Source organism: Esox lucius, chromosome 22 (genome assembly GCF_011004845.1).
Source record: "Esox lucius isolate fEsoLuc1 chromosome 22, fEsoLuc1.pri, whole genome shotgun sequence".
NCBI lineage: Eukaryota > Metazoa > Chordata > Actinopteri > Esociformes > Esocidae > Esox > Esox lucius.
Window position 1 is genome coordinate 23,755,764 of NC_047590.1, and position 26,272 is coordinate 23,782,035.

The window sequence follows — 26,272 nt, forward strand, 5'->3', positions numbered from 1 at the left end:
TTGTGTCAGTTCAAACACGAAGGGGCTTAAAGAAACCATGCAACATTTGTTAGAGCAATTACTGTAAGATGAAATAACGGTTATATGATCATATTTGAATTATTGTCAATGTTTTGAGAGGTACATGTTCTCAAACAATTAATAAACTCAATTTATCTCAGTTTTTAAGTAATTCGTTGGTCTCTTTTATTTTGAAAAATTCCAGATTTTCGTGACCCGGAAGTGTTTCTTTAATGTTGCTCACAAGACGCAGATTACATCCTGCTAACCGTAAGTAGCAGGCTTTCATTCAACTTTAGGGTCTTTCAATTACGACCAACAAATACATTGTTTGTCAATTTTTAATACGGTGACTAACGTTAAGTTAACTATGTCATATACTTGAAACCAACGCTATTTGGTTGGGGAATTGTCAACTACGCTAGGTAATGTAGCTAGCTCGAGATTTACACTAGACGTTTACAGTAATGACAGTAGATGTTGAGTGATTCAGAAACAATTCTCCCCACACTCAGCATTTTCACTACGCGGTACACGCCAGAACATCAGGGCTACGGTTGTTGGCTAGCTAGCTAACTCTACTGTACCTATATTAGGCCAGTGATGTACTACCTAGCTATTATAACAGTTTGGACATTTATAACTATAGGTACAGTAATAGCAAGCGGGCGTTTTGTGTAGGATGTTAATTAGCAGTGGTTACAGAAAGGAAATATGGGCTCCCTATTTTGTGTAACCTATACAGTATAGATATGATCTACTGTTTGTGCTACTTAAGCTAACGTGGGTATATTTAACTTTTAAACTCTATGCCACTTTGCAGTTACAGCTTGATTGGAAAAAGACTAATTACCTCAGGAGAGGGAGATCAAGAAATTCTACTGCCATGGGTGCTTTATTTTCCCGATGGAAGGTACTGTAACTTGCACACGTTGAATGTTGTTTCACAAGTCGTTAATAGTATTTACCAGCTGACTAGCTACTTTTGTAGTAGTGAAAGTTTGAATGCTATCAAATACTACTGTGATCCCAACACTAAACTCTATTTTTGTGCTGTCGTCATAGTTTCAGAATGAAATAGAGACATTGTTTTTCAAGTTGAGTGTGTTGCATCCATCCTGATGCCCGTAATTCAAGTTGCTGTTTATAATATCTCCTTAAGTTAAAGTACAGATGTCTCACACATTAAGCCAAATACCTATGTTTTAAGCACATCTAGATATTTGTTTTGAGGAAGTTCTCTCTTTAAAGTACATTCTATCTTAACTTCCAACAGGTTAAACCAACTACAGTGGAACTTTTAGAAGGCATTGACAAAGTAAGTGGTGGGTTAATGTTACTTTTAGAGGGATAGAATGTTTGTTTTAGGCAATGCTTGGTTTAAAATCTGAACAACTCACCAGTGATGGATTAGATCCAGTTGAAGAGCAGGTCTGGTGAATAATAACTGCGGTGGGAGCCTGTGATATAGTGGTGCGGATCGGATTATGTTTGGATCATATCTGATATATTTGTGGGAAATGTGTGTTTTTTAACAGCTTATTTTAGCCTTAACCTCAAGTGTGATTGCTGCATCCCTCAGCGCTTATCAGTGTGAATTTGATGTTCCTTCGCTCAAACTTATTTCGCATTTCTCAACTACTGAAATGGCAAATGTACATGACTCAGTTTTATTTAATTTTAAAACCTCTTTTATTACTCCCACAGTACAGTAATTTGGCTTTAATTGACAAGGAGTAAAATGTCTCTTCTAACAAAGCCTTTGTCTGAAAATGTTTAGAATAATCTACTTTAAAATGTGTTATTTTATATTCTAATAAGCTTTTGTTTGGAAAACATTTAGGCTTAAGTTATAAAAGAGTTTAAGCATTGGCTTATCTATCTCACATCATAAATACAAGTACATGCTTCTTCATCAATGGAACCGCACACTATAAAACAGAAACCTCATTATGGCGAAATAAAATAGCTGACTAATTATGGATTGTCATTTATGTCTTGTATTTGCACCGGAGAGAGTGAAGGGAAGAATTAGAAGCTGCCCGTTTAAGTACAGTGGGGCAAAAACCTATTTAGTCAGCCACCAATTGTGCAAGTTCTCCCACTTAAAAAGATGAGTGTCCTGTAATTTTCATCATAGGTACACTTCAATTATGAAAGACAAAATGAGGGGGGAAAATCCAGAAAATCACATTGTGGGATTTTTTATTAATTTATTGGTAAATTCCTCGGTAAAATAATTATTTGGTCACCTACAAACAAGCAAGGTTTCTGGCTCTCACAGACCTGTAACTTCTTCTTTAAGAGGCTCCTCTGTCCTCCACTCGTTACCTGTATTAATGGTACCTGTTTGAACTTGTTATCAGTATAAAAGACATCTATCCACAACCTCAAACTGTCACACTCCAAACTCCACTATGGCCAAGACCAAAGAGCTGTCAAAGGACACCAGAAACAAAATTGTAGACCTGCACCAGGCTGGGAAGACTGAATCTGCAATAGGTAAGGAGCTTGGTGTGAAGAAATCAACTGTGGGAGCAATTATAAGAAAATGGAAGACATACAAGACCACTGATAATCTCACTTGATCCGGGGCTCCACACAAGATCTCACCCCGTGGGGTCAAAATGATCACAAGAACGGTGAGCAAAAATCCCAGAACCCCAAGGGGGACCTAGTGAATGACCTGCAGAGAGCTGGGACCAAAGTTATAAAGGCTACCATCAGTAACACACTACGCTGCCAGGTACTCAAATCCTGCAGTGCCAGATGTGTCCCCCTGCTTAAGCCAGTACATGTCCAGCCCCGTCTGAGGTTTGCTAGAGAGCATTTGGATGGTCCAGAAGAGGATTGGGAGAATGTCATATGGTGAGATGAAACCGAAATATAACTTTTTGGTAAAAACTCAACTCGTCGTGTTTGGAGGAGAAATAATTCTGAGTTGCATCCAAAGAACACCATACCTACTGTGAAGCATGGGGTTGGAAACATCATGCTTTGGGGCTGTTTTTCTGCAAAGGGACCAGGACGAATGAATGGGGCCATGTATCGTGAGATTTTGAGTGAAAACCTCCTTCCATCAGCAAGGGCATTGAAGATGAAACGTGGCTGGGTCTTTCAGCATTGACAATGATCCCAAACCCACCGACCGGGCAACAAAGGAGTGGCTTCGTAAGAAGCATTTCAAGGTTCTGGAGTGGCCTAGCCAGTCACCAGATCTCAACCCCATAGAAAGTCTTTGGAGGGAGTTGAAAGTCTGTGTTGCACAGCGACAGCCCCAAAACATCACTGCTCTAGAGGAGATCTGCATGGAGGAATGGGCCAAAATACCAGCAACAGTATGTGAAAACCTTGTGATGACTTACAGAAAACGTTTGACCTCTGTCATTGCCAACAAAGGGTATATAACAAAGTATTAAGATTAACTTTTGTTTTTGACCAAATACTTATTTTCCATGAATCTCCTGCATGAATGTGATCTTAGGCACAATTGTAGCTAGTATTATGCTAGTTTGCATTGACATTTCACCAAAATCCTTTCACCTCCTAATTTGCTACCATTGTAATTTCCTAGATTTTGTCTAAACTAACATATCCAAAGCATTCCATAATTCATTTAATCAAACTATTATTGTGAAATGTCATCAATTCCATTTTCTGTCTTTTCAGGATATTAAGGACCTTGAAGAATTTAGAGCAAAGAATCAGAGACTGGAGAAGTTGTGGGTGGGAAGACTTCTTCTGTATTCATCGGTGCTTTATCTTATTACCTGCATCTGTGTTTATTTCTGGTATTTCCCTGAACAATGGACAGGACGCATCGTGATGACTCTGCCCTTATTTTTGTTTCCTATATTGTAAGTATTGCCTGCTATGTCCTCTACAACCCCTAACCTTAGAGGAGCAGTCTGGGATTCTTTAAAAACAGTGAAGCGCTACCTTTTCCCCAGTTGATGGATTAGGCAGATCATTTTTTTTTTACCGCTTATGTTCATAGACTTTCATTGTAGTCAGTAACTATTTGGACTGTGACAAGTTCTTTTTTTGCCTACGTGGTCCAACACATTCAAATGAAATGATATGATAAAATGACTGAAGTTAAAATTGCTGCATTATTTTGAGGGTATTTACAGTGGGGAGAACAAGTATTTGATGCACTGCCAATTTTGAAGGTTTTCCCACTTACAAAGCATGTAGAACTCTGTCATTTTTTATCATAGTTACTCTTCGACAGTGAGTGACGGAATCCAAAAATAAAAAGAGAAAATCACATTGTATGATTTGTATGTAACAAATTAGCATTTTATTGCATGACTTAAGTATTTGATACATCAGAAAAGCAGAACTTAATATTTGGTACAGAAACCTTTGTTTAAAATTACAGAAATAATACATTTCCTGTAGTTCTTGACCAGGTTTGTACACACTGCAGCAGGGATTTTGGGCCACTCCTCCGTACAGACCTTCTCCAGATCCTTCAGGTTTCGGGGCTGTCGCTGGGCAATACGGACTTTCAGCTCCCTCCAAATATTTTCTTTTGGGTTCAGGTCTGGAGACTGGCTAGGCCACTCAAGGACCTTGAGATGCTTCTTACGGAGCCACTCCTTAGTTGCCCTGGCTGTGTGTTTCAGGTCGTTGTCATGCTGGAAGACCCAGCCACGACCCATCTTCAATGCTCTTACTGAGGGAAGGAGGTTGTTGGCCAAGATTTCGTGATACATGGCCCCATCCATCCTCTCCTCAATACGGTGCAGTTGTCCTGTCCCCTTTGCAGAAAAGCATCCCCAAAGAAGGATGTTTCCACCTCCCTGCTTCACGGTTGGGATGTTGTTTTTGGGGTTCACCTCCTTCTTCCTCCAAACCCGGCGAGTGGAGTTTAGACCAAAAAGCTCTATTTTTGTCTCATCAGACCACATGACCGTCTCCCATTCCTCCTCTGGATCATCCAGATGGTCATTGGCAAACTTCAGACGGGCCTGGACATGCACTGGCTTGAGCAGGGGGACCTTGCTTGCGCTGCAGGATTTTAATCAATGACGGCGTAGTGTGTCACTAATGGTTTTCTTTGAGACTGTGGTCCCAGCTCTCTTCAGGTCATTGACCAGGTCCTGCCGTGTAGTTCTGGGCTGATCCCTCACCTTCCTCACAATCATTGATGCCCCATGAGGTGAGATCTTGCATGGAGCCCCAGACCGAGGGAGATTGGAGTCTGTTTGATTGAGTGTGTGGACAGGCATCTTTTATCCAGGTAACGAGTTCAAACAGGTTCAGTTAATACAGGTAATGAGTGGAGAACAGGAGGGCTTCTTAAAGAAATCTAACAGGTCTGTGAGAGACGGAATTCTTACTGGTTGGTAGGTGATCAAATACTTATGTCATGTAATAAAAGGCAAATTAATTATTTAAAAATCATACAATGTTATTTTCTGGATTTTTGTTTTAGATTCTGTCTCTCACAGTTGAAGTGTACCTATGAAAAAATGACAGACCTCAAGTAGGAAAACCTGCAAAATCGGCAGTGTATCAAATACTTCTCCCCACTGTATATCCATTAAATGTGTACCTTGTATGAATTGCTGCACTTTTTATACCTACAGTAACCTTCAAAACTTTGGGCACATCTACTCCTTCAAGGGTGTTTAGTTTTATTCTTTTTCACATTGTACAATAATAGTGAAGACATCAGGACTATGAAATAACATAGATGGAATAATTTAGTAACTAATAAAGTGTAATAAACAATAAATATATTTTAGGTTCTTCAAAGTAGCCACCCTTTTCCTTCATGACAGCTTTGCATTTTCTCTATCAGCTTCTTGAGGTAGTCATCTGGAATGCTTTTCCAAACAATCTACACTAATATGAAATTATTGTATGTATTTTGATTCACTCTGTGTTATTTTATAGTTTGATGCCTTCACTTTTATTCTAAAATAGTCAAACTAAACAAATACCCTTGAATGAGTAAGCTTTTCTTTGTGCTATAAGTCGAGATAATGGGCCCTGGCCCCCTGATAGTTTCAGCAAAGATGTTTATTGAGAGTTTAGAGGTACCTCATGGCATTTAGTCAAGAAGTTAAAATTATTATAAAATCTCTCAAACCCTGGTTTGTAGTAATAGTATAAATCAGAGATATTCAACTGTACAAGGTTCGGAACCTGTTGGTTTGCTGTTCTACCTAATCATTAATTGCACCCACCTGGTGTCTCAAGTCCCTGATCAGTGGGCTGGAGTGAAAAATGCCGTTGTACTGGCTTTGGGGTCCAGAGTTCCCTCTGAGGTGTATAAATCAGTAATTTATCTGTTCGGTTTTATTTGTGTATCTAATGCGAACGTTCCTTTTCAATATTTAGGTCTGTAATGCTTATCCATGTCATCAGATTGACCCACCAAGTTAAAATTCCACCACACAATCTTCCAAAGTGACTAGTATTATTTTTGATTACATTGATAGGCCTTTCACTAATTTATATGATTATAAAATGCTCTTTCTTAATTGCTTTTATTCTGACTTATTATTCAACAATGGAAGCTTGTTTCTGCTGCATTCTAATATTCCTGATTGCTTTTCACAGAGTGTGGTTTATGAGGAAACTGTTGATATTTCTTTTTTCAAAGCGAACAGAAAAAAACAGTAAGGCTTCTTTTTCTTTACATTTACTTTAGCTTGTCATGTATTGAATTGCAAGTATATTGATTTATATATGTTATGAAGCATTATTTTCTCTTGAAATGCATATGTGTTTGAAAATATTTAATGACAAAATCGTGCATCTTGTTGCTTGTTTTAGATGACAAATTAGAAGACTTAAAAGCTGAAAAAAGAAAAATTGTAAGTGAGATTCTATTACCTAATGCTTTTCTATTATTTAACACCATTCAAGGCGGCATTGAAAATATCAGTTTGTGTTTATATTTTTATTTCAGGTTGCGGTTTGCAACACTCATTGATCCTGAGCAGATACTGTGTAACACAGTGACTTTTAATTGATGTAATTAGACTGGCTTCTCTTTAAATGTCCAGAAGTCTGGCGTTCAAGACAGCTCACATGCTCGAACCTTAAACACATTGGGCCTGTTTCACAAACATAGATTAAGCTTTTCTGTTTATTTGATTTCTTTGTCCTAGACTAGGCTAAATCCATGTCTGTGAAACTGGCCCTTTATGATGTAACTTGTGCTTATCTCTGCATAATACAATCCCTTCAGCATAGGGATCTGAGTAATGTTTTTTAATCGACCAAAGCATTGGTCTAGAAGGTGAATTGTGGTGAAGTATGATGAAGGTCGCCCCCCCACCCCTATTCTGCAGTTGGAGGAGGTGATGGAGACAGAAACCTACAAAAATGCCAAATCAATACTGGAGAGGTTTGATCCAGAAGCCAAGAAGATAGTGGCAAGTATCTGTTTTGAAACTAAGCATTGACTTAATGTCATAATTATTTCAACTTTAAATATGCAAAATATTTTATTGAAAAAGGAAATGGAATCCACGCCGATCAGACCAGGCCAGATGACTCCTAGACCAGGCCAAGGTAAAGACATCCGCACTACATTAGTTGTTCTTTTATGACTGATTCAACCCAAAAATGTAATAAATTAATGGATCACCTACCTTTTGATTGTTACTAGGGGTGCATGATATATTGACTCAATACCGTTATCGCAGTATCACGTGCAATATCAAAATCGAAAATGTCATAGAAAGTATGCAACATTCCATTTATTTTGTGGAACGATGTATCCGTTGGCTGTGTGGCTTAGTTCTGTTCAATTCAGAGGCTGCTTGAAACCGCTATATCATGTTTCATTGGCCAGTTGCCCTGGCACATGCAAGTGTGAGCGCACAGGTCCACTACATAAACATATCCTATGGAGCATACCACGTGACCTGTGTGCACATCTCGACAGCATATAGGTGAAGAGAGAGATAAAGACAGCAAAAAAGTCAGACGAGCGAAAGAAAAGAAAGGACAGAAAAGTAAGAAGATGTGTGGCTCAGCGAGACAACGAAACAATGGAGATCGAAGAGGAAACGTTAGTGGCCAAAAGTTACGTGATAGACTAGCTGTAATTTTGATCCATGTCACAAAAAGCAATACATACATACATATAATCCAAAATCAATCAAGAAATACAATAGGCCCACGCAAACAGCGTTCAGATTCCCTTTGCGGTAGCCTACAAAGCTTTGTGTTGCTAGTTTGCAGTCTGTGTCCATGTGTTTTTGTTTTCAAAATGATTTCTTTATTGTTAATTATCGTGTCTAAAAAGCCAATACCTGTGATTGGCCCTGTTTGAGAGTTGACAAGCGTTCCTCTACTGTAGAGACTGAACTTGGACATATCCTAAGAAGAACTTAGATTAGATTCTACTTTATTGTCATTGAATGTACAAGTACAGTACAATGAAATGCAATTAGCATCTATCCAGAAGTGCAAATAGAAGGGGGCAGAACATTTACAAGTATGAAGTATAATGTATGTACAGTACAGGCCAAAAGTTTGGACACCTTCTCATTGAATGCGTTTCCTTTATTTTCATGACTATTTACATTGTAGATTCTCACTGAAGGCATCAAAACTATGAATGAACACATGTGGAATTATATACTTAACAAAAAATTGTGAAATAACTGAAAACATGTTTTATATTGTAGTTTCTTCAAAGTAGCCACCCTTTGCTCTGATTACTGCTTTGCACACTCTTGGCATTCTCTTGATGAGCTTCAAGAGGTAGTCATCTGAAATGGTTTTCCAACAGTCTTGAAGGAGTTCCCAGAGATGCTTAGAACTTGTTGGCCCTTTTGCCTTCCCTCTGCGGTCCAGCTCACCCCAGACCATCTTGATTGGGTTCAGGTCCGGTGACTGTGGAGGCCAGGTCATCTGGCGCAGCACTCCATCACACTCCTTCTTGGTCAAATAGCCCTTACACAGCCTGGAGGTGTGTTTGGGGTCATTGTCCAGTTGAAAAATAAATGATGATCCAACTAAACGCAAACCGGATGGGATGGCATGTCGTTGCAGGATGCTGTGGTAGCCATGCTGGTTCAATATGCCTTCAATTTTGAATAAAGCCCCAACAGTGTCACCAGCAAAGCACCCCCACACCATCACACCTCCTCCATGCTTCACGGTGGGAACCAGGCATGTAGAATCCATCCGTTCTCCTTTTCGCACAAAGACACAGCGGTTGGAACCAAAGATCTAAAATCTGGACTCATTAGACCAAAGCACAGATTTCCACTGGTCTAATGTCCATTCCTTGTGTTTCTTGGCCCAAACAAATCTCTTCTGCTTGTTGCCTCTCCTTACCAGTGGTTTCCTAGCAGCTACTTGACCATGAAGGCCTGATTCGTGCAGTCTCCTCTTAACAGTTGTTCTAGAGATGTCTGCTGCTAGAAATGTATGGCATTCAGCTGGTCTCTAATCTGAGCTGCTGTTAACCTGCGATTTCTGAGGCTGGTGACTCGGATAAACTTATCCTCAGCAGCAGAGGTGACTCTTGGTCTTCCTTTCCTGTGGCGGTCCTCATGTGAGCCAGTTTCGTTGTAGCGCTTGATGGTTTTTGCGGCTGCACTTGGGGACACATTAAAAGTTATCGCAATTTTTGGACTGACTGACCTTCATTTGTTAAAGTAATGATGGCCACTAGTTTCTCTTTACTTAGCTGGTTGGTTCTTGCTGTAATATTAATTCTAACAGTTGTCCAATAGGGTTGTCGGCTGTGTATCAACCTGACTTCTGCACAACACAACTGATGGTCCCAACCCCATTAATAAGGGAAACAATTCTACTAATTAACCCTGACAAGGCACATCTGTGAAGTGAAAACCATTTCAGGTGACTACCTCATGAAGCTCATTGAGAGAACACCAAGGGTTTGCAGCGCTATCAAAAAAGCAAAGGGTGGCTACTTTGAGGAATCTAAAATATAAGACATGTTTTCAGTTATTTCACACTTTTTGGTTAAGTACATAATTCCATATGTGTTCATTCAAAGTTGTGATGCCTTCAGTGAGAATCTACAATGTAAATAGTCATGAAAATAAAGGAAAAGGCATTGAATGAGAAGGTGTCCAAACTTTTGGCCTGTATTGTAAGTGGGATGTATAAATGTGCAATGAAGGCAAATGCAAGTGCAAAGTTCAGTTCTGAACTCCAACATGTCCTGTTCTGTAGACAGGGTCTTTATTTATTCATGTTGTACCAGTCCAATATGACTGTCAGTTGAAATATACCCTTGTGTTGTAAGAACTTGTTGTTTTTACATGTTATGAATCTATTTTGATGGGTTTTCCCATAACCTTTGTGTTTTTACATATGTTTAAGAATATCACAATTAATATTGATATCGCAATATTCATGATCAGTATCGCAATGTCACATTTTGTCAATATCGTGCAACCATAATTGTTACTTACCTTTTGTAAAATGTGTATATACCTTAACATGTGTGAGCCTAAGCTAGTCATGTACAGTTAATCATTAGATCATTCATAGGCTTCAATTTTATTACTGTTAGCAAGTCAACAAATCAGGTGATCATAGTTTACTGAAAGCTCATTGGACTATGTTTAATCATTGGCCCTTGACAACTTCAGTTCAGTATATCCGAACAGGTGGTCCATCAACTGGAATGTTGCCAATTTAAAAATGTGAGCTGGCATCCAGAGAATTGCTGGTGTCAAAACATTATTCTTTCAAACTCATTTTTGTACCTCAAAGCCAGTTTGAGGCAATTGTCAAGTGGAACAGAAAAGCAGTAGGATTCAGACCTTGTGGAAAGAGTTAAATACCCATAATTAATGCTAATTCCATCCTCGCTGGCCTTAAGAATGGGAAAATAATGTCTCTGTACTTTTACCCGGAACCACCTTGCAGTTGATTGCAGATACATACCATGCTTTGTTTTCAGAGCTAATGACCATTTCTGTAGTGTTCCCCATTTAAGAACGCCTTTTCATCATGTCCTTCATCTTTAGAACTCCGTCAACGCAATGTAGCCATGAAGCCTGTCATGACCCCCACTCCTGGTGTCTGCCCCCCCATGGACACTGGAGTCACACCAACTGGCCCCCTCCCACACTCTGCCCCAGGAGGACCCCCGGATAGAGGCCTGTCTGCCACTGTTTCCCAGCAAACCATGATGAGGAGAACTCCTATGGCCCCCTGCAGCCCTATCCCAGGAATGGGTGAGTGCAATTGCTCTCTAATTGGATAGTAATTGAAATGTAGGCTTCTCAAGCCTCTGTTACTGTGTAGAATATTATTGCTAGCCTGAGTTTTCTGGAGTTGCTGTGTTCAGTGTAGTAAAGGCATTATCTAGTGCACCTTTCAGCCAATGGGGATTGTGTCTGATTGATGTCTAATTTGGTATTTTTTGTGTTTACGGTTTGGACAGTTTGGTACCATGAACAATTATCAATCTGTCCTCTACTCAAAACCAGTTTACATTTGTTCTCTGTGTATTTGTGGGATATACCATCTGCTCTGTTTGGGTCAAATGTAGTCTGTCTTTTTTTTTGGTGTTTGACCATAATCACTGGGCCATAGAATCCTGTTTGGCCCATTGGGATGTCAAGAAATAAGAGCAGCTTTCTTTCTTACAGACATACCCATGGTGTGTCCCAGCAGTTTAGTTTCCTCAACTTGCAAATTTTCCACATTATTCAATAACAGATCTAGATAACATTTAGATTTTACTGAGATGTTTGTTTTTTATAAGTTTTTGTGATAGTTATTATGCTATGATTTAAAATTGAATTTTTTTGGATCCTGCATGACTGAATTTAAACAATAACACTACTTGTCAATTTCTTTGCCGAACAGAACCATAATAGTATTAGCTAGTCCCATGTGGTTTAGGGTACTTCAAGTAACTAAAGAGAGTATGAGGAGACTAGAAGATGGACATGGGAATATCCCGGGCACTAGTAAAAAAAAGATTAACATTAGCCTAAAACATTAACTGTCATTTACATATGGCCCCTTTAATATTAGGCATGCACCCCCCAGGCCCACCCATGGCCAGACCCATCCTACCACGTGACAGAGGGGCTGTAGACCGTGTCATCGAATACCTTGTGGGAGACGGCCCCCAGAACAGGTCTGTACTTCAATGCAAAGAGTCCTTCTTTTTAAATGAGCGTTCACTGTGTAGTGCTTCAGTTATGAGATCATACTGTAAATGCCTACTCTGAGCAGAGGATGACAGGGTTTTTCTGCGTGTCTCTTGTGATGACTAATGACAGACCTTAATTTATTCATACTTTACAATGCAAGAAAGTTTGTCACCTGCCATGTCAGACTGCTCTGAAATCGTTTCTGCATTTAGAAACAGAAAAGGTACTAAAACATTTGTTAAAAATTTTTTGGACCATGTGAAATTAAGCAAATCGATTCCTCCAAAGTTTAAATGATAGGACTCATAGGGTAATCATGATTCTGATACGGTGGCTATAATATGCAGAGTTCCACAGGGATCAATTCTCGGACCGCTTCTGTTCAATCTCTATATACTTCCTCTGGGCCAAATTCTACAGAACAACAACATTAACTACCACAGCAATGCCGATGATACTAAAATATATATGGCTCTCGAACCATATGACAACAACTCTATAGATTCTCTGTGTCACTGTATTGAGCACATAAATACCTGGATGAACCAAAATTGTCTACAATTAAACCAAGATAAAACTGAGATTATTTTGTTTGGCAACAAAAATAAAAGAACCAGTATTAGTAGAGCTGGATTATTGTGCCCTTAAAACCAGGGGTCAAGTGTGTAATCTTGGTGTTCTGACTCAGACCTCACATTTAAGTCATATCAAAGTGGTCACCAAAACAGCATTCTATCATCTTAAAAATATAGCCAGAATCAAAGGTGTGGTGTCCCAAAAAGACAGAGAGAAGCTCATCCATGCTTTTATCTCTAGTAGGGTTGACTACTGTAATGGCCTCTTAACTGGACTCCCCAAAAATACTGTGAAACAGCTGAAGCTCATTCAGAATGCTGCTGATAGAATGTTAACCAGGACCAAGAGAGCAGGGCACATTATGCTGTACACAACTGGAATAAACTACCAGAAGATCTTAGAGGTGCCCCAGACTTATCAATTTTTAAATCCAGGTTAAAAAAACTTGTCTTTTCACATTCCTATGACTGAGCACTTAAACTTAACACACTGTTAAGCCTTATAGCTTCCTATGTTTTTATCCTGTTTTTATTCTTTTTATATTTTCTTATTATTATGTTTTCATTTCAGTATTAGTTTTTATGTTATTGTATTTTTATATTTTTTCTTTGTAAAGCACATTGAATTACTTGGATGTATGAATTGTGCTATATAAATGAGCTTGCTTACTTTTTAGAAGTTTTTCTATATTAACTTCTACTTTTTAGCAATTTGAGAATTGCAACAACTCGACAGCGGGTGTTGGAAATTCAAAGACCAAATCTAGGCCATTCAACTTCTTTTCTTGTTATTTGCTCAAGCAGGATTGTACACTGGAATTCGTAAGCACCACAGGAAATAATTTTCTATTAACAACCATGTTTAAGCAGGCACCTGTTTTTCACTGACTCACTGTACTTCAATTTGATTGCCAATTACATTACCCTCTGCTGGACCCCTGGGGTAATCAGTACAGTAACATTTTCAGTAGTGAACGCTTCATCCACATGGGCCGGATTGCTACCTGTTTGAATTCCACCAACATAACCATTTAAGTGACATCTATTAAGCTGCAAAATGACAGAGCTGTGTGATAGACATCTAAAGTCAGGACTCTTTTTAGGCAGGTAGGGTAGAGATCAAAATACTCTTTCAGGGATTAAAGTTCTCCGTCGCTACGACGGTTTTCCGTTAATTGCATTGAGTCTATGACGGATTTCCGTCAATCGCAGGGTTCCCGTCTGTCATAATGTCTTAAATCATAATTTAAGGCTGTAAATAGGCTTTCGTTTCTCAAATAGTGAAATAAATGTCTTAATTTTAGTTTGAATAGGTCTTAAAATAAGGAAAGACGATGTGTATTCACCCTGCTGAGGGTGCTAGCAAAAAAGTGCTAGCTCGTCATCAATCAGAAGCTAGTCACAATGCTGCCGTTCGTGCTCTACAGTACACCTGCTCCCTGCCCGGACAATTACCACAACGGAGGTTTGTGCATCTATGGCCGACCGTGTGTGCGCTCTAAAAGTGCGCCTATGTTATTTCATAGCGGAGCATGACCTTTCGTTCACAGTCTCACAACCGCTAGTTAATTTAATGCAATCAGTTGTCAAAGACAAGAGTGCACTTTCAAGATTGTCTGTATCTAATGCACACGCCTCCTACTTGTGCACACATTGCATTGCTGTTCATTGGAAAAACGACCACCCTTGGAGGTAAAGCCAAAACTGCTTCTGCTACAGCTTCCACCTCCTCCAACCTTGGAGTTAAAGCCAAAACTGATTCTGCTACAGCCTCCACCTCTCCTGGAGCAACTCATGCACATGTAGCTAGTCAAATACTGAAAGGGGTGTCAGGTGCAGCCAAGCTTCAAGAATTTTGTTTCACAGCCAAAAGGCAGAAAAAGTGAAAAGCACTCTAGAGATTTATGCACAAGAATAGCACTTTAATGGTGGTGTTGTTACTTTTTCCTGCTTCTTTTTCTGTTAATTTAGAGTTTAACAAAACATTGTTTTGTTTTATTAGATAAATAAAAACATGCACTGAAAAGTTATGTAGATGGTTGATTATTTGTCAAGCTAAGTATATTTTTTCATAGATTAATATACCTTTAAAATTACGCAAACTGGCAATATTAAAGCGGTTTAAAATATCCATCCATCCATCCATCTTCTCCCGCTTATCCGGGGCCGGGTCGCGGGGGCAGCAGTCTAAGCAGGGATGCCCAGACTTCCCTCTCCCCAGACACTTCCTCTAGCTCTTTAAAATATTTCCCCTTAAAATGCTATTAGTCTCGACTATTTAAATAAAGTTAATGGAATATGACTCGGCCTAAAAAAAAATTCAGTCAGAAGATTTTTTTTCACTTTAATCCCTGCTCTTTAACACAAATACAGTTTATTAATATTTGCAAATAGTGACAGAAAGACACTAACTCAAGATCTGTGACAGTCTGCCTGCCGTACAGTTCAGAAACACCTTTTGTATGGGCAAGAAGGTGGGACAACATCTCACAAAATAACTGACCTTTGAGCAACACATGACTATGGTCTCAATCAGCCTAGTCTTGTTCCTTTGATTAGTTTAGCTCTGTATTAACATCTTGCATTTTCCTACTGTGTGAATACATGAACTCAATACTTTACTACCAACACAGAGGTAGCTAGTGATTTTTCACTCCCCTATACAATGGTATAATTAATCAATACGTCAACCCAGACTTCCCAGTGTTATCCTCTGTTGTTGCTGGGTTTTCCCAGTGTGCGCTACTTTTAGAACTAATTGCAAAAAGTATGGCAAATATAGTCACTCAAGCAGTTTTACACCTACGCAGCATTAGAAGGTTAATCTCGTTTCTCAATGTTGTTCATGTTCTTTTATCCACAGATATGCCCTTATATGCCAGCAGTGCTTTTCTCATAATGGCATGGCATTAAAGGAGGAATTTGAATATGTTGGTAAGAAACAATGCTTGTTTACCATACCATTATTACACAGTATTTACTATGCCTTCCAAGGTTTAAGTCGGCGTGGAGTAAGTATTTTCCCATAAGCTGGTGAACCCAATTTTGTAACCAAAGTAACTCAAACTGTGATCCAGAAATAAGGGTAAAATTAAGCAGATGTATTTATGCATACAGTGGATATAAAAAGTCTACACACCCTTGCCAGGTTTTTGTGATGTAAAAGAATGAGACAAAGATAAATCATGTCAGAACTTTTTCCACTTTTTATGTGACCTATAATATGAACAATTCAATTGAAAAACAAACTGAAAATCTTTGAGGGGGAAAAATGAAAAACAAAACCTTACAATTACCTGGTTGCATAAGTGTGCAGACCCTCTTATGACTGGGGATGTGGCTGTGTTCACATTCAAACTCATGTTAAATAGAAGTAATTACACATTTTCTGACATTTTCTTAGTTGCATCTCAGAGCAAAAGCCATCGTCCGCAGAGAGCTTCCAAAGCATCAGAGGGATCTCACTGTTGAAAGATATCAGTCAGAAGAAGGGTACAAAAGAGTTTCCAAAGCTTTAGATATACAGTAAACCCCCAGCTATCCGCGGTTCCACATTTGCGAACTCAAGTATCCGCAGATCCGCTAATTTCAGCCACCCAAGCGTTGGTCCGGTTAATTGCATGAAGTGCAAATATAAAGTAAACTGTCCATTACATAACAATTATGCAAATAAACGGTCACGCGTACGATATGTTGTTTTCCTAGATGCGATTCTGTTGAATTAATACATATATTAATGTCACTTATCCGCAATTTTCCACATCCGCGAGGGATCGGTTCTACAAACCAGGGGATACGGGGGATGTACTTTACCATGGAACACAGTGCAGACAGTCATCATCAAGTGGAGAAAATATGGTAAAACAGAGACATTTCCAAGAAGTGGACGTCCCTCCAAATTGATGAAAAGACGAGAGGAAAACTGGTCAGGGAGACTTCCAAGAGGCCTACAGCAACATTAAAGGAACTGAAGGAATTTCTGGCTTTGTGCTACATGTGACAACAATCTCCCGTATTCTTCAAATGAATGGCCTATGGGGTAGGGTGGCAAGACTGAAGCCTTTTCTTAGGAAGAAAAACATCCAAGCCTGGCTGAAGTTTGCAAAAACAAACATCAAGTTCCCCAAAAGCAGGTGGGAAAATGTGTTATGGTCTGATGAAACCAAGGTTGAACTTTTTGGCCATAATTCCAAAAGGTATGTTTGTTGCAAAAACAACACTGCACATCACCCAAAGAACACCATACCCACGGTGAAGCATGGTGGTGGCAGCGTCATGCTTTAGGGCTGTTTTTCTTCAGCTGGAACCAGGGCCTTAGTCAGGGTGGAGGGAATTATGAATAGTCCCAATTACCAGGCAATTTTGGCACAAAACCTTCAGGCGTCCGTTAGAAAGCTGCAGAGGAAGTTCACCTTTCAGCACAACAATGACCCAAAGCACACATCCAAATCCACAAAAGCTTGGTTTCACCAGAAGAAGATTAACGTTTTGGAATGGCCCAGCCAGAGTCCAGACCTGAGTCCAATTGAACATCTGTGGGGGGATCTGAAGGGGGCTGTGCAAAGGAGATTTGGAGCTCTTTTGCAAAGAAGAGTGGGCAAATATTGTCACGTCAAGATGTGCCATGCTAATCGACTCCTACCCAAAAAGACTGCGTGCTGTAATAAAATCAAAAGGTGCTTCAACAAAGTATTAGTTTAAGGGTGTGCACACTTATGCAACCAGGTTATTGTGAGTTTATTTTTCATTTAATATATTTAATATTTCCTTAAATATTTCGGTTTGTTTTTCAATTGAATTGTTCACGTTATAGGTCACATTAAAGATGGAAAAAGTTCTGACATGATTTATCTTTGCCTCATTCTTTTACATCACAAGAACATGGCATTTTAACAGTGGTGTGTAGACTTCTTATATCCACTGTAAATGGTTAGACAGTTGTGGAATCTTGCTTTAGAAGTAATTGTACTTTTTTTGGCATATAGCTTTCAGGTGTGCTTACTGTTATGTCCTAAACCCTGCGAGGAAGACAAGACCACAAGCTCCACAACTCCCAGAATTTAGCTTTGAGAGGAAAATGCGCTCAGAATCGCCTGCCTCAAGACATTTAGCAACATTGGTTGCTACTGATGACAGTGCACCCCCTTCTGGAGGTACAGTATAATAACTGTTACCTTTGAAAGTGAGCTAATAGAAATGTCCAAATCCAAGGGTCTAAAGAGCAGAAAGTTGAGCGGACCCAAATGTATTGGTATCAAAGTTGTATTTACTTTAACTGTTCTTTAACTAGGCATGCTGTCAGTTGGTAAGTTTTGTCGATATATTCAATCAAGTTAAAATGTTTGTCTTTTTGTGCATTTTTATCTAACATTTACCATTGCTTTCTACTTTGTCTTTTAATAGCTGATCAATGTAAAGGCAGTGGTCCCATTCATGAGGCTGCCAGGGCCCCCACTGTACCTTTAGCTACAGCCTGGAGTTCAGTGCACAGTTTTGCCATCGTTCACAATCTCCACCAGCGTCCCGTCACAAGACAGCCTGGTGCTTTGGAGTCTGTTAAAAATAAGATGTTTAGTCTAACCAATCAAATACCATGATTTAAAGGTTATTTAAATTATTTGGCTTGTCGTTGAAATTGGGACCCACAATTATACTGTATAACAATATTTAATGATTAAGCAGCTACTAATCGTGGTTGGGGTCAATTTTATTTAAGTGAACTAAAAATGCTGCCTTTCTGTCTGATACAACAGCAATGCAAGCCATGCCGTCATGATCATTAATTGAAAATACAGTTAAAGATCTGTTTTAGTGAACCTTGCACATCCATTTCAGAAATGGCAACAAAGACAACTCTTTAACTCTTTATTTCCCTGGACACTATCATGTGTGACACTGCAGCAGAGAGAATCTAATACACTTGTTATTGCTGGATCCTCATCTTCTCCTTTAAAAACTAAAAACAAAAAGCATAACTAATGTGTCCAGGGATTTCCGTGGTTTTATCTATTTCAGATCTCTAACTTATTGCTGATTCCACATTTTTGATTCCGGGAGTTGTGATTAACATTATTCTGGAGTATTTTTTATTTTACTTTCATTCATACAAAGAGGTAATTCTGAGACCTAGGTCTCGTACAGCTGAGCATTGTTTTACAACAAATTTAAAACACAAAATTATGAAAAACAGGAAGGGTAATTTATCTAACATTTAATTTGCCGGATTGGCACAAAAACTTTTATCTTAAGGTTCAGTGCAAAATATTCCATGAGTGAAGGGCCTAGACAGTGGTTATACCTAATTGTGAATAAGCCCACAGTATCTGTAGGACTAACCAGCCTTGAGAGCATGTTTAATAATTGCTTGTTTTTCCAATTTATTTTTGAGGTACGATAGTTTTCCAGGTTTTTCAGTTTCTGCCTTATATACAAAGAAACAACCCTTTTAGAAGCAAGAGGCCCAGCCATCTGATGTGTAAAGAAGACAATGTGTTCAACAGTTTGCACCTGTAATTAGGCGCAAACCTATATGTTAGACTGCTTCTAGAGGTTCATGCACAGACGCTGACGCGTGCCTTTATACAGTGGGGAGAACAAGTATTTGATACACTGCCGATTTTGCAGGTTTTCCTACTTACAAAGCATGTAGAGGTCTGTCGTTTTTATCATGGGTACAATTCAACTGTCAGAGACAATCTAAAACGAAAATCCAGAAAATCATATTGTATGATTTTAAATAATTTATTTGCATTTTATTGCATGACATAAGTGTTTCATCACCTACCAACCAGTAAGAATTCTGGCTCTCACAGACCTGTTAGTTTTTCTTTAAGAAGCCCTCCTGTTCTCCACTCATTACCTGTATTAACTGCACCTGTTTGAACTTGTTACCTCTATAAAAGACACCTGTCCACACACTCAATCAAACAGATTCCAACTTCACCACAATGGCCAAGACCAGAGAGCTCTGTAAGGACATCAGGGATGTAGACCTGCACAAGGTTGGGATGGGCTACAGGACAATAGGCAAGCAGCTTGGGGAGCAGGCAACATCTGTTGGAGCAATTATTAGAAAATGGAAGAAGTTCAAGATGACGGTCAATCTCCCTAGGTCTGGGGCTCCATGCAAGATCTCACCTAGTGGGGCATCAATGATCATGAGGAAGGTGAGGGATCAGCCCAGAACTACACGGCAGGACCTGGTCAATGACCTGAAGAGAGCTGGGACCACAGTCTCAAAGAAAACCATTAGTAACACTACGCCGTCATGGATTAAAATCCTGCAGCGTATGCAAGGTCCCCCTGCTCAAGCCAGCGCATGTCCAGGCCCATCTGAAATTTGCCAATGACCATCTGGATGATCCAGAGGAGGAATGGGAGAAGGTCATGTGGTCTGATGAGACAAAAATAGAGCTTTTTGGTCCAAACTCCACTCACTGGGTTTGGAGGAAGAAGGAGGTGAACCCCAAGAACAACATCCCAACCGTGAAGCAGGGAGGTGGAAACATCATTCTTTGGGGATGCTTTTCTGCAAAGGGGACAGGACGACTGCACCGTATTGAGGGGAGGATGGATGGGGCCATGTATCGCGAAATCTTGGCCAACAACCTCCTTCCCTCAGTAAGAGCATTGAAGATGGGTCGTGGCTGGGTCTTCCAGCATGACAACGACCCGAACATGACAACACACAGCCAGGGCAACTAAGGAGTAGCTCCGTAAGAAGCATCTCAAGGTCCTGGAGTGGCCTAGCCAGTCTCCAGACCTGAACCCAATAGAAAATCTTTGGCGGGAGCTGAAAGTCCGTATTGCCCAGCAACAGCCCCAAAACCTGAAGGATCTGGAGAAGGTCTTTATGGAGGAGTGGGCCAAAATCCCTGCTGCAGTGTGTGCAAACCTGGTCAAGAACTACAGGAAACGTATGATCTCTGTAATTGCAAACAAAGGTTTCTGTACCAATTATTAAGTTCTGCTTTTCTGATGGATCACTCACAGTTGAGTACCAATGATAAAAATTACAGACATGCTTTGTAAGTGGGAAAACCTGCAGAATCGGCAGTGTACCAAATACTTCTCCCCACTGTAGCACATCACCATAATATTTTACTGAAAAAAGGGTTTTGTACAGACACCGTTTGTTTCTATAAGATAAACCAATTTTAATCCTCAACTTCACCAACTCGGTAATGTGTGTTTTGAAAGACAGATTTATCTAACCAAATCCCATGGTGTTTGTAGGAGGAAACATGTTTTATAACTGAACCGTTGAGGCTAAATAATGTTGAGATCATCTAAATGTTGATTTTGGAACTTCAAGAATAATACAATTTGTTTTAATGGTATTTATGAACACATTAAGTTCAATAAGGGAATTTTGTATGGTTGGGAATTTGTTCAAATACCACACAGTACTGTGTAATCAGCATGAAAATGCAGTTTCTCGGTTATGTAATTATTAATGTAGCTACAACAAACACAAGTTGTCTAATTATTTTTACAGTTTCTGTTTAATTGGTGTTTCTGTTTTCTGGTTGCAGATGAGAAAGAGCTGGAGCCCCCTTCTGATAAAGTGTTGGAGCTGCAAGTTGATGAGTCACAGTCTATAGAGGAGGCCTCAGAACCCCAGGTAGAGAACCTAGGGGTGACGGAGACAGCACCTGCAGAAGTTCCTGGGAAACCAGAAGTTGTCCCCGAGTTGGAAACAGAGTAGTAAACTGCCTACTGTATAGCTGCTGAAGTTGCACTGTTTGTTTAGTATATTTCTAGGACATTTCAGAATTCCTGATGTTGATTAAATTCAAACCATTCATTTAAGTTTAATTTGAAGGTGTTATCTACAGTGATGCTTCCCCTAAATTTCAAAATGATATGTATATGTATTATCTATCATTGCTTGACAGTTACATTCACATCAATATAAAATGTGTTTACCTCTTAGCTTTCTTTTAAATCTGAATGTGTGGGGTGAGATCAACAAAATAGCACCCGATGATCAAACTGACTTGCCAAATCAACTTTTCATGTAAACAGATATTTATCCAAATGCGCTGGTAGTCTTGTCTTTCCGAACTTGCACTGAATGTTTTTATTTATTAGGCTTTTCAGTAAATAGTTACACCGTTTATTTATTTACAGCAATGCTGTTGTGCCTTGCTATGGACATTCACTGTTGCTTCTACATGTAGGTCTGGTTTACATCTTGAGAGTGAAACAGTTTTGTAGATACTCTTTATTTTAACCAAGAAGCAGTTCCAAAAAAAAGTCACAAAATGGAAAATGGTTTATTGTGTTAATGCCTTAGTATGTACATGGCATGCAAAATAAAGTTTTAAAATCAAAATGTGTCTTCTAAATGAAATCTTAAGATTTGTTAAACTGCTTAATATCACTCAATAGTAAGTTCATTTGTAGTAAACTAGAGTCTTTTTCTGAGGTTGTAACTTTAAAAGTGCTTGGGGGGCTAATCTAAGTGATAAATATTTTTTGCTTTATTTGGACAGGTAATGAATGATAGCAGATACAGAGAGATGGGTGACACAGCATACAAGGTAGAGCCATGGATTGAACACCAGTGTGGATCAGCGCATATGCATAGAAAACCAGGCATGTTAATGCTACACCACAGGCTTAGCACCAAAAGTTAAAAGATCAGCTGGAAGACATAGAGAAATAAACCCCAACAAAGTCAAACTTTTGAGAAAAATTGCATAATTTTAATTGCCAAACAGTTGAAAAGGTTAAGGCAACAGGAAGAGGTATAGAATATAGAATATTTTTTGTTCCTGGGTAGTAAGTGTTATTTCCTAATTGCTTAGGCCTCAGAAGTATAGAAAATTGCTTCTATACTTGCTTCTAAAATGTACCTATTTTCCAGACTATTCCAGATATATTCAGTGCTGAGTAAACTGAGTAACTTCTAGAACCTTCCAGTAATATAAATAATAGTATAAAAACAGTGGCCTTAAGCCCACCACAATTTAGTCCCAGCTGCCTAAGTGGATACATACAGTTAGGTCTGGAAATAATTGGACACTGACAAAAGTTTTGTTATTTTGGCAAAATGTCCTGTTCCCTTCACCTCTACCGAACGTTTCCCCAGTCCCTCCAATGTTGTGTCGTTATTAGTTGAGTGACACTGTTTCCATAACGACCATGGTTCACCCACAGAACCGCGGGAAGAATGGGAAAGAAAGGTGATTTAAGCAATTTTGAGCGTGGCATGGTTGTTGGTGCCAGACGGGCCGGTCTGAGTATTTCACAATCTGCTCAGTTACTGGGATTTTCAAGCGCAACCATTTCTAGGGTTTACAAAGAATGGTGTGAAAAGGGAAAACTCCGGGTACCACTCATCTCCACTACAAATAGGAAAAAGGTTACAATCTGCTGGAACTCACCAAAATTGGACAGTTGAAGACTGGAAGAATGTTGCCTGGTCTGATGAGTCTTGATTTCTGTTGAGACATTCAGATGGTAGAGTCAGAATTTGGCGTAAACAGAATGAGAACATGGATCCATCATGCCTTGTTACCACTGTGCAGGCTGCTGGTGGTGGTGTAATGGTGTGGGGGATGTTTTCTTGGCACAATTCAGGCCCCTTAGTGCCAATTGGGCATTGTTTAAATGCCACGGCCTACCTGAGCATTGTTTCTGACCATGTCCATCCCTTTATGACCACCATGTACCCATCCTCTGATGGTTACTTCCAGCAGGATAATGCACCATGTCACAAAGCTCGAATCATTTCAAATTGGTTTCTTGAACATGACAATGATTTCACTGTACTGAAATGGCCCCCACAGTCACCAGATCTCAACCCAATAGAGCATCTTTGGGATGTGGTGGAACGGGAGCTTCGTGCCCTGGATGTGCATCCCACAAATCTCCATCAACTGCAAGATGCTATCCTATCAATATGGGCCAACATTTCTAAAGAATGCTTTCAGCACCTTGTTGAATCAATGCAACATAGAATTAAGGCAGTTCTGAAGGTGAAAGGGGGTCAAACACAGTATTAGTATGGTGTTCCTAATAATCCTTTAGGTGAGTGTATATGTCTATATAGATATATTGTCTTCTCAGATGCAGCCAAATTCTGCGAAGTTAATTGGACGACGCTTCACTTTACAGATGGACAATGACCCAAAACATACTGCAAAAGCAACCCAGGATTTTCTTAAGGCAAAGAGGTGGAGTATTTTGTGATATTTCTTTCAGCTTTAATTCAACCTCTTGAATTAAAGCTGAAAGTCAGCACTTCAATTGCATCTTGGTTGTTTCATTTCAATTCCAATATGGTGGAATACAGAGAATTATGGAAATTGTGTCAGTGTCCAAATTTTTCTGGACCTGACTGTATGATGAGAACAGCTGGGAGGTCATAGGAGACTTCAGAATGGCATTCCTGATGGGTCTCCAAGGTGGTTTTACCATGTTTCCCTACTACCACAGGACTAGCCACAGGCAGGACTGGCCACAGTGGAACAAGGTCTCTGTGGGGAGGAACAATGTCAAGTGGGAGCCACTGGTGGACTCCCGGAAAGTTCTGATTCCACCACTGCACATCAAATTGGGCCTTAAGAAACAATTTATCAGAGCTCTAGATAAGGAGTCAGCAGCTTTTGGGCACCTTATGGACTTCGTCCCTATGCTGTCTGAAGCAAAGGTTAAAGCCGGTGTCTTTGTTGGACCACAGATAAAGAAGATCCTGGAGTGCAATCAATTCCCCAAGAAGCTCACTAGTAAGGAGAAAGTGGCTTGGAACAGCTTTGTCGCAGTGGTTCACAGCTTTGTCGCAGGGCCGAGTATAACCCAGAGTCCACTCCCTTTGCATGGGGGTTGGGGACAGCAGGGGTTAACACCAGTAAGCCAGTGACTCAACCGTATTGGAGTAGAAGATATACCAGTGGAAAGAGCCTGCCAGGCAAAGAAAAAAATCGTTTTTCACTTATATACACCTGTAACCCCTCTCCATGAAATGCCACCTTAACGTGGTGGAGGGGTTTGAGTACCCGAGTGACCCTAGGAGCTATGTTGTCTGGGGCTATATGCCCCTGGAAGGGTCTCCCAAGGCAAACAGGTCCTGGGCGGTTCAAAAACCCTTTAATGATGGAAAACATTTTGAGGACCGTGACATCGCCCGGTATGGCGCAGCCGGGGCCCCACCCTGGAGCCAGGCCCGGGGTTGGGGCTCGTATGCGAGCGCCTGGTGGTCGGGCCTTTCCCCACGGGGTCCGGCCGGGCTCAGCCCGAAGGAGCAACATGGGGCCACCTTCCCGTGGGCTCACCACCCACAGGAGGGACCATAAGGGGTCGGTGCGTAGAGGATCGGGCGGCAGTCGAAGGCGGGGGCCTCGACAACCCGATCCCTGGACACGGAAACTAGTTCTAGGGATGTGGAACATCACCTCGCTGGCGGGGAAGGAGCCTGAGATTGTGCGTGAGGTTTAGAGGTTTCTGACTAGAGATTGTCGGGATCACTTCTACGCACAGCTTGGGCTCTGAAACCACACTCCTTGAGAGAGGATGGACTCTTCACCACTCTGGAGTTGCCCATGGTGAGAGGTGGCGGGCTGGTGTGGGTTTGCTTATAGCCCCCAGCTCTGCCGCCATGTGTTGGAGTTTACCCCGGTGAACGAGAGGGTCGTTTCCCTGCGCCTACGGGTCGGGGATAGGTCTCTCACTGTTGTTTGTGCCTACGGGCCGAACGGCAGTGCAGAGTACCCGACCTTCTTGGAGTCTCTGGGAGGGGTGCTGGAAAGTGCTCCGACTGGGGACTCCATCGTTCTACTGGGGGACTTCAACGCCCACGTGGGCAACGACAGTGACACCTGGAGGGCCGTGATTGGGAGGAACGGCCCCCCTGATCTGAACCCGAGTGGTGTTCAGTTATTGGACTTCTGTGCTAGTCACAGTTTGTCCAGAACGAACACCATGTTCAAGCATAAGGGTGTCCATCAGTGCACGTGGCACCAGGACACCCTAGGCCGTAGGTCGATGATCGACTTTGTTGTCGTTTCATCTGACCTGCGGCCGTATGTCTTGGACACTCGGTTGAAGAGAGGGGCGGAGCTGTCAACCGATCACCACTTGGTGGTGAGTTGGATCCGATGGCGGGGGAGGAAGCTGGACAGACTCGGCAGACCCAAGCGTACTGTAAGGTGTGATGGCAATTGACAATGTATCGACACTCAGAGTAAGGAACACAAAGACAAAAAGTTCTCTTGGCACATACTAACAGTTTTATTAACTATTATACAAATATGAGAGACGCGTCAAATGCTTACATACATAATCATCCGAGGAGTCTCTAACTCCATACATGAACAATCCGTATTTATTACATTGAAAAAGGGGTGTGGTAAGTTGTTGCCCATCAGTCTCATGTCAATCAAACACATGCCCTTTGTTCTATCACATGTCCTGGGCTTGACACAAGGGACATGGGGTCTTCCCTCATGTGGTTAACTTTCTCAACCCTTAAGGGAAACTTAAAGCATCTAGACAACCTCCAGGTCGGCAGATGATTAACCCTACAACCTACTGTGACCAATCAAGAATGACCCCTAAGACATATAC

General features: G+C 40.5%; 1 protein-coding gene across 6 annotated transcripts; it reads left to right on the plus strand.

The window, feature by feature from the left end:
- Window positions 1-227: 227 nt before the first annotated feature.
- On the plus strand, window positions 228-22,037 carry lnpk (lunapark, ER junction formation factor). Of its 6 annotated transcripts, none has more exons than XM_020044491.2 (14): window positions 228-270; window positions 824-913; window positions 1,277-1,318; window positions 3,670-3,857; window positions 6,577-6,635; window positions 6,793-6,833; window positions 7,314-7,397; window positions 7,482-7,536; window positions 10,986-11,195; window positions 12,004-12,109; window positions 15,564-15,634; window positions 17,686-17,853; window positions 18,104-18,241; window positions 21,235-22,037. In XM_020044491.2, the coding sequence occupies exons 2-14, from the start codon at window positions 887-889 to the stop codon at window positions 21,405-21,407; spliced, it is 1,362 nt and encodes a 453-aa protein (XP_019900050.1). In that variant the 5' UTR covers window positions 228-270; window positions 824-886; the 3' UTR covers window positions 21,408-22,037. The 6 variants fall into 6 exon arrangements, with proteins under 6 accessions (XP_019900050.1, XP_019900049.1, XP_019900052.1 ...); XM_020044490.1 differs by lacking the exon at window positions 228-270 and adding an exon at window positions 283-425; XM_020044493.1 differs by lacking the exon at window positions 228-270 and adding an exon at window positions 283-425 and having other exon boundaries at window positions 12,019-12,109.
- Window positions 22,038-26,272: the final 4,235 nt, after the last annotated feature.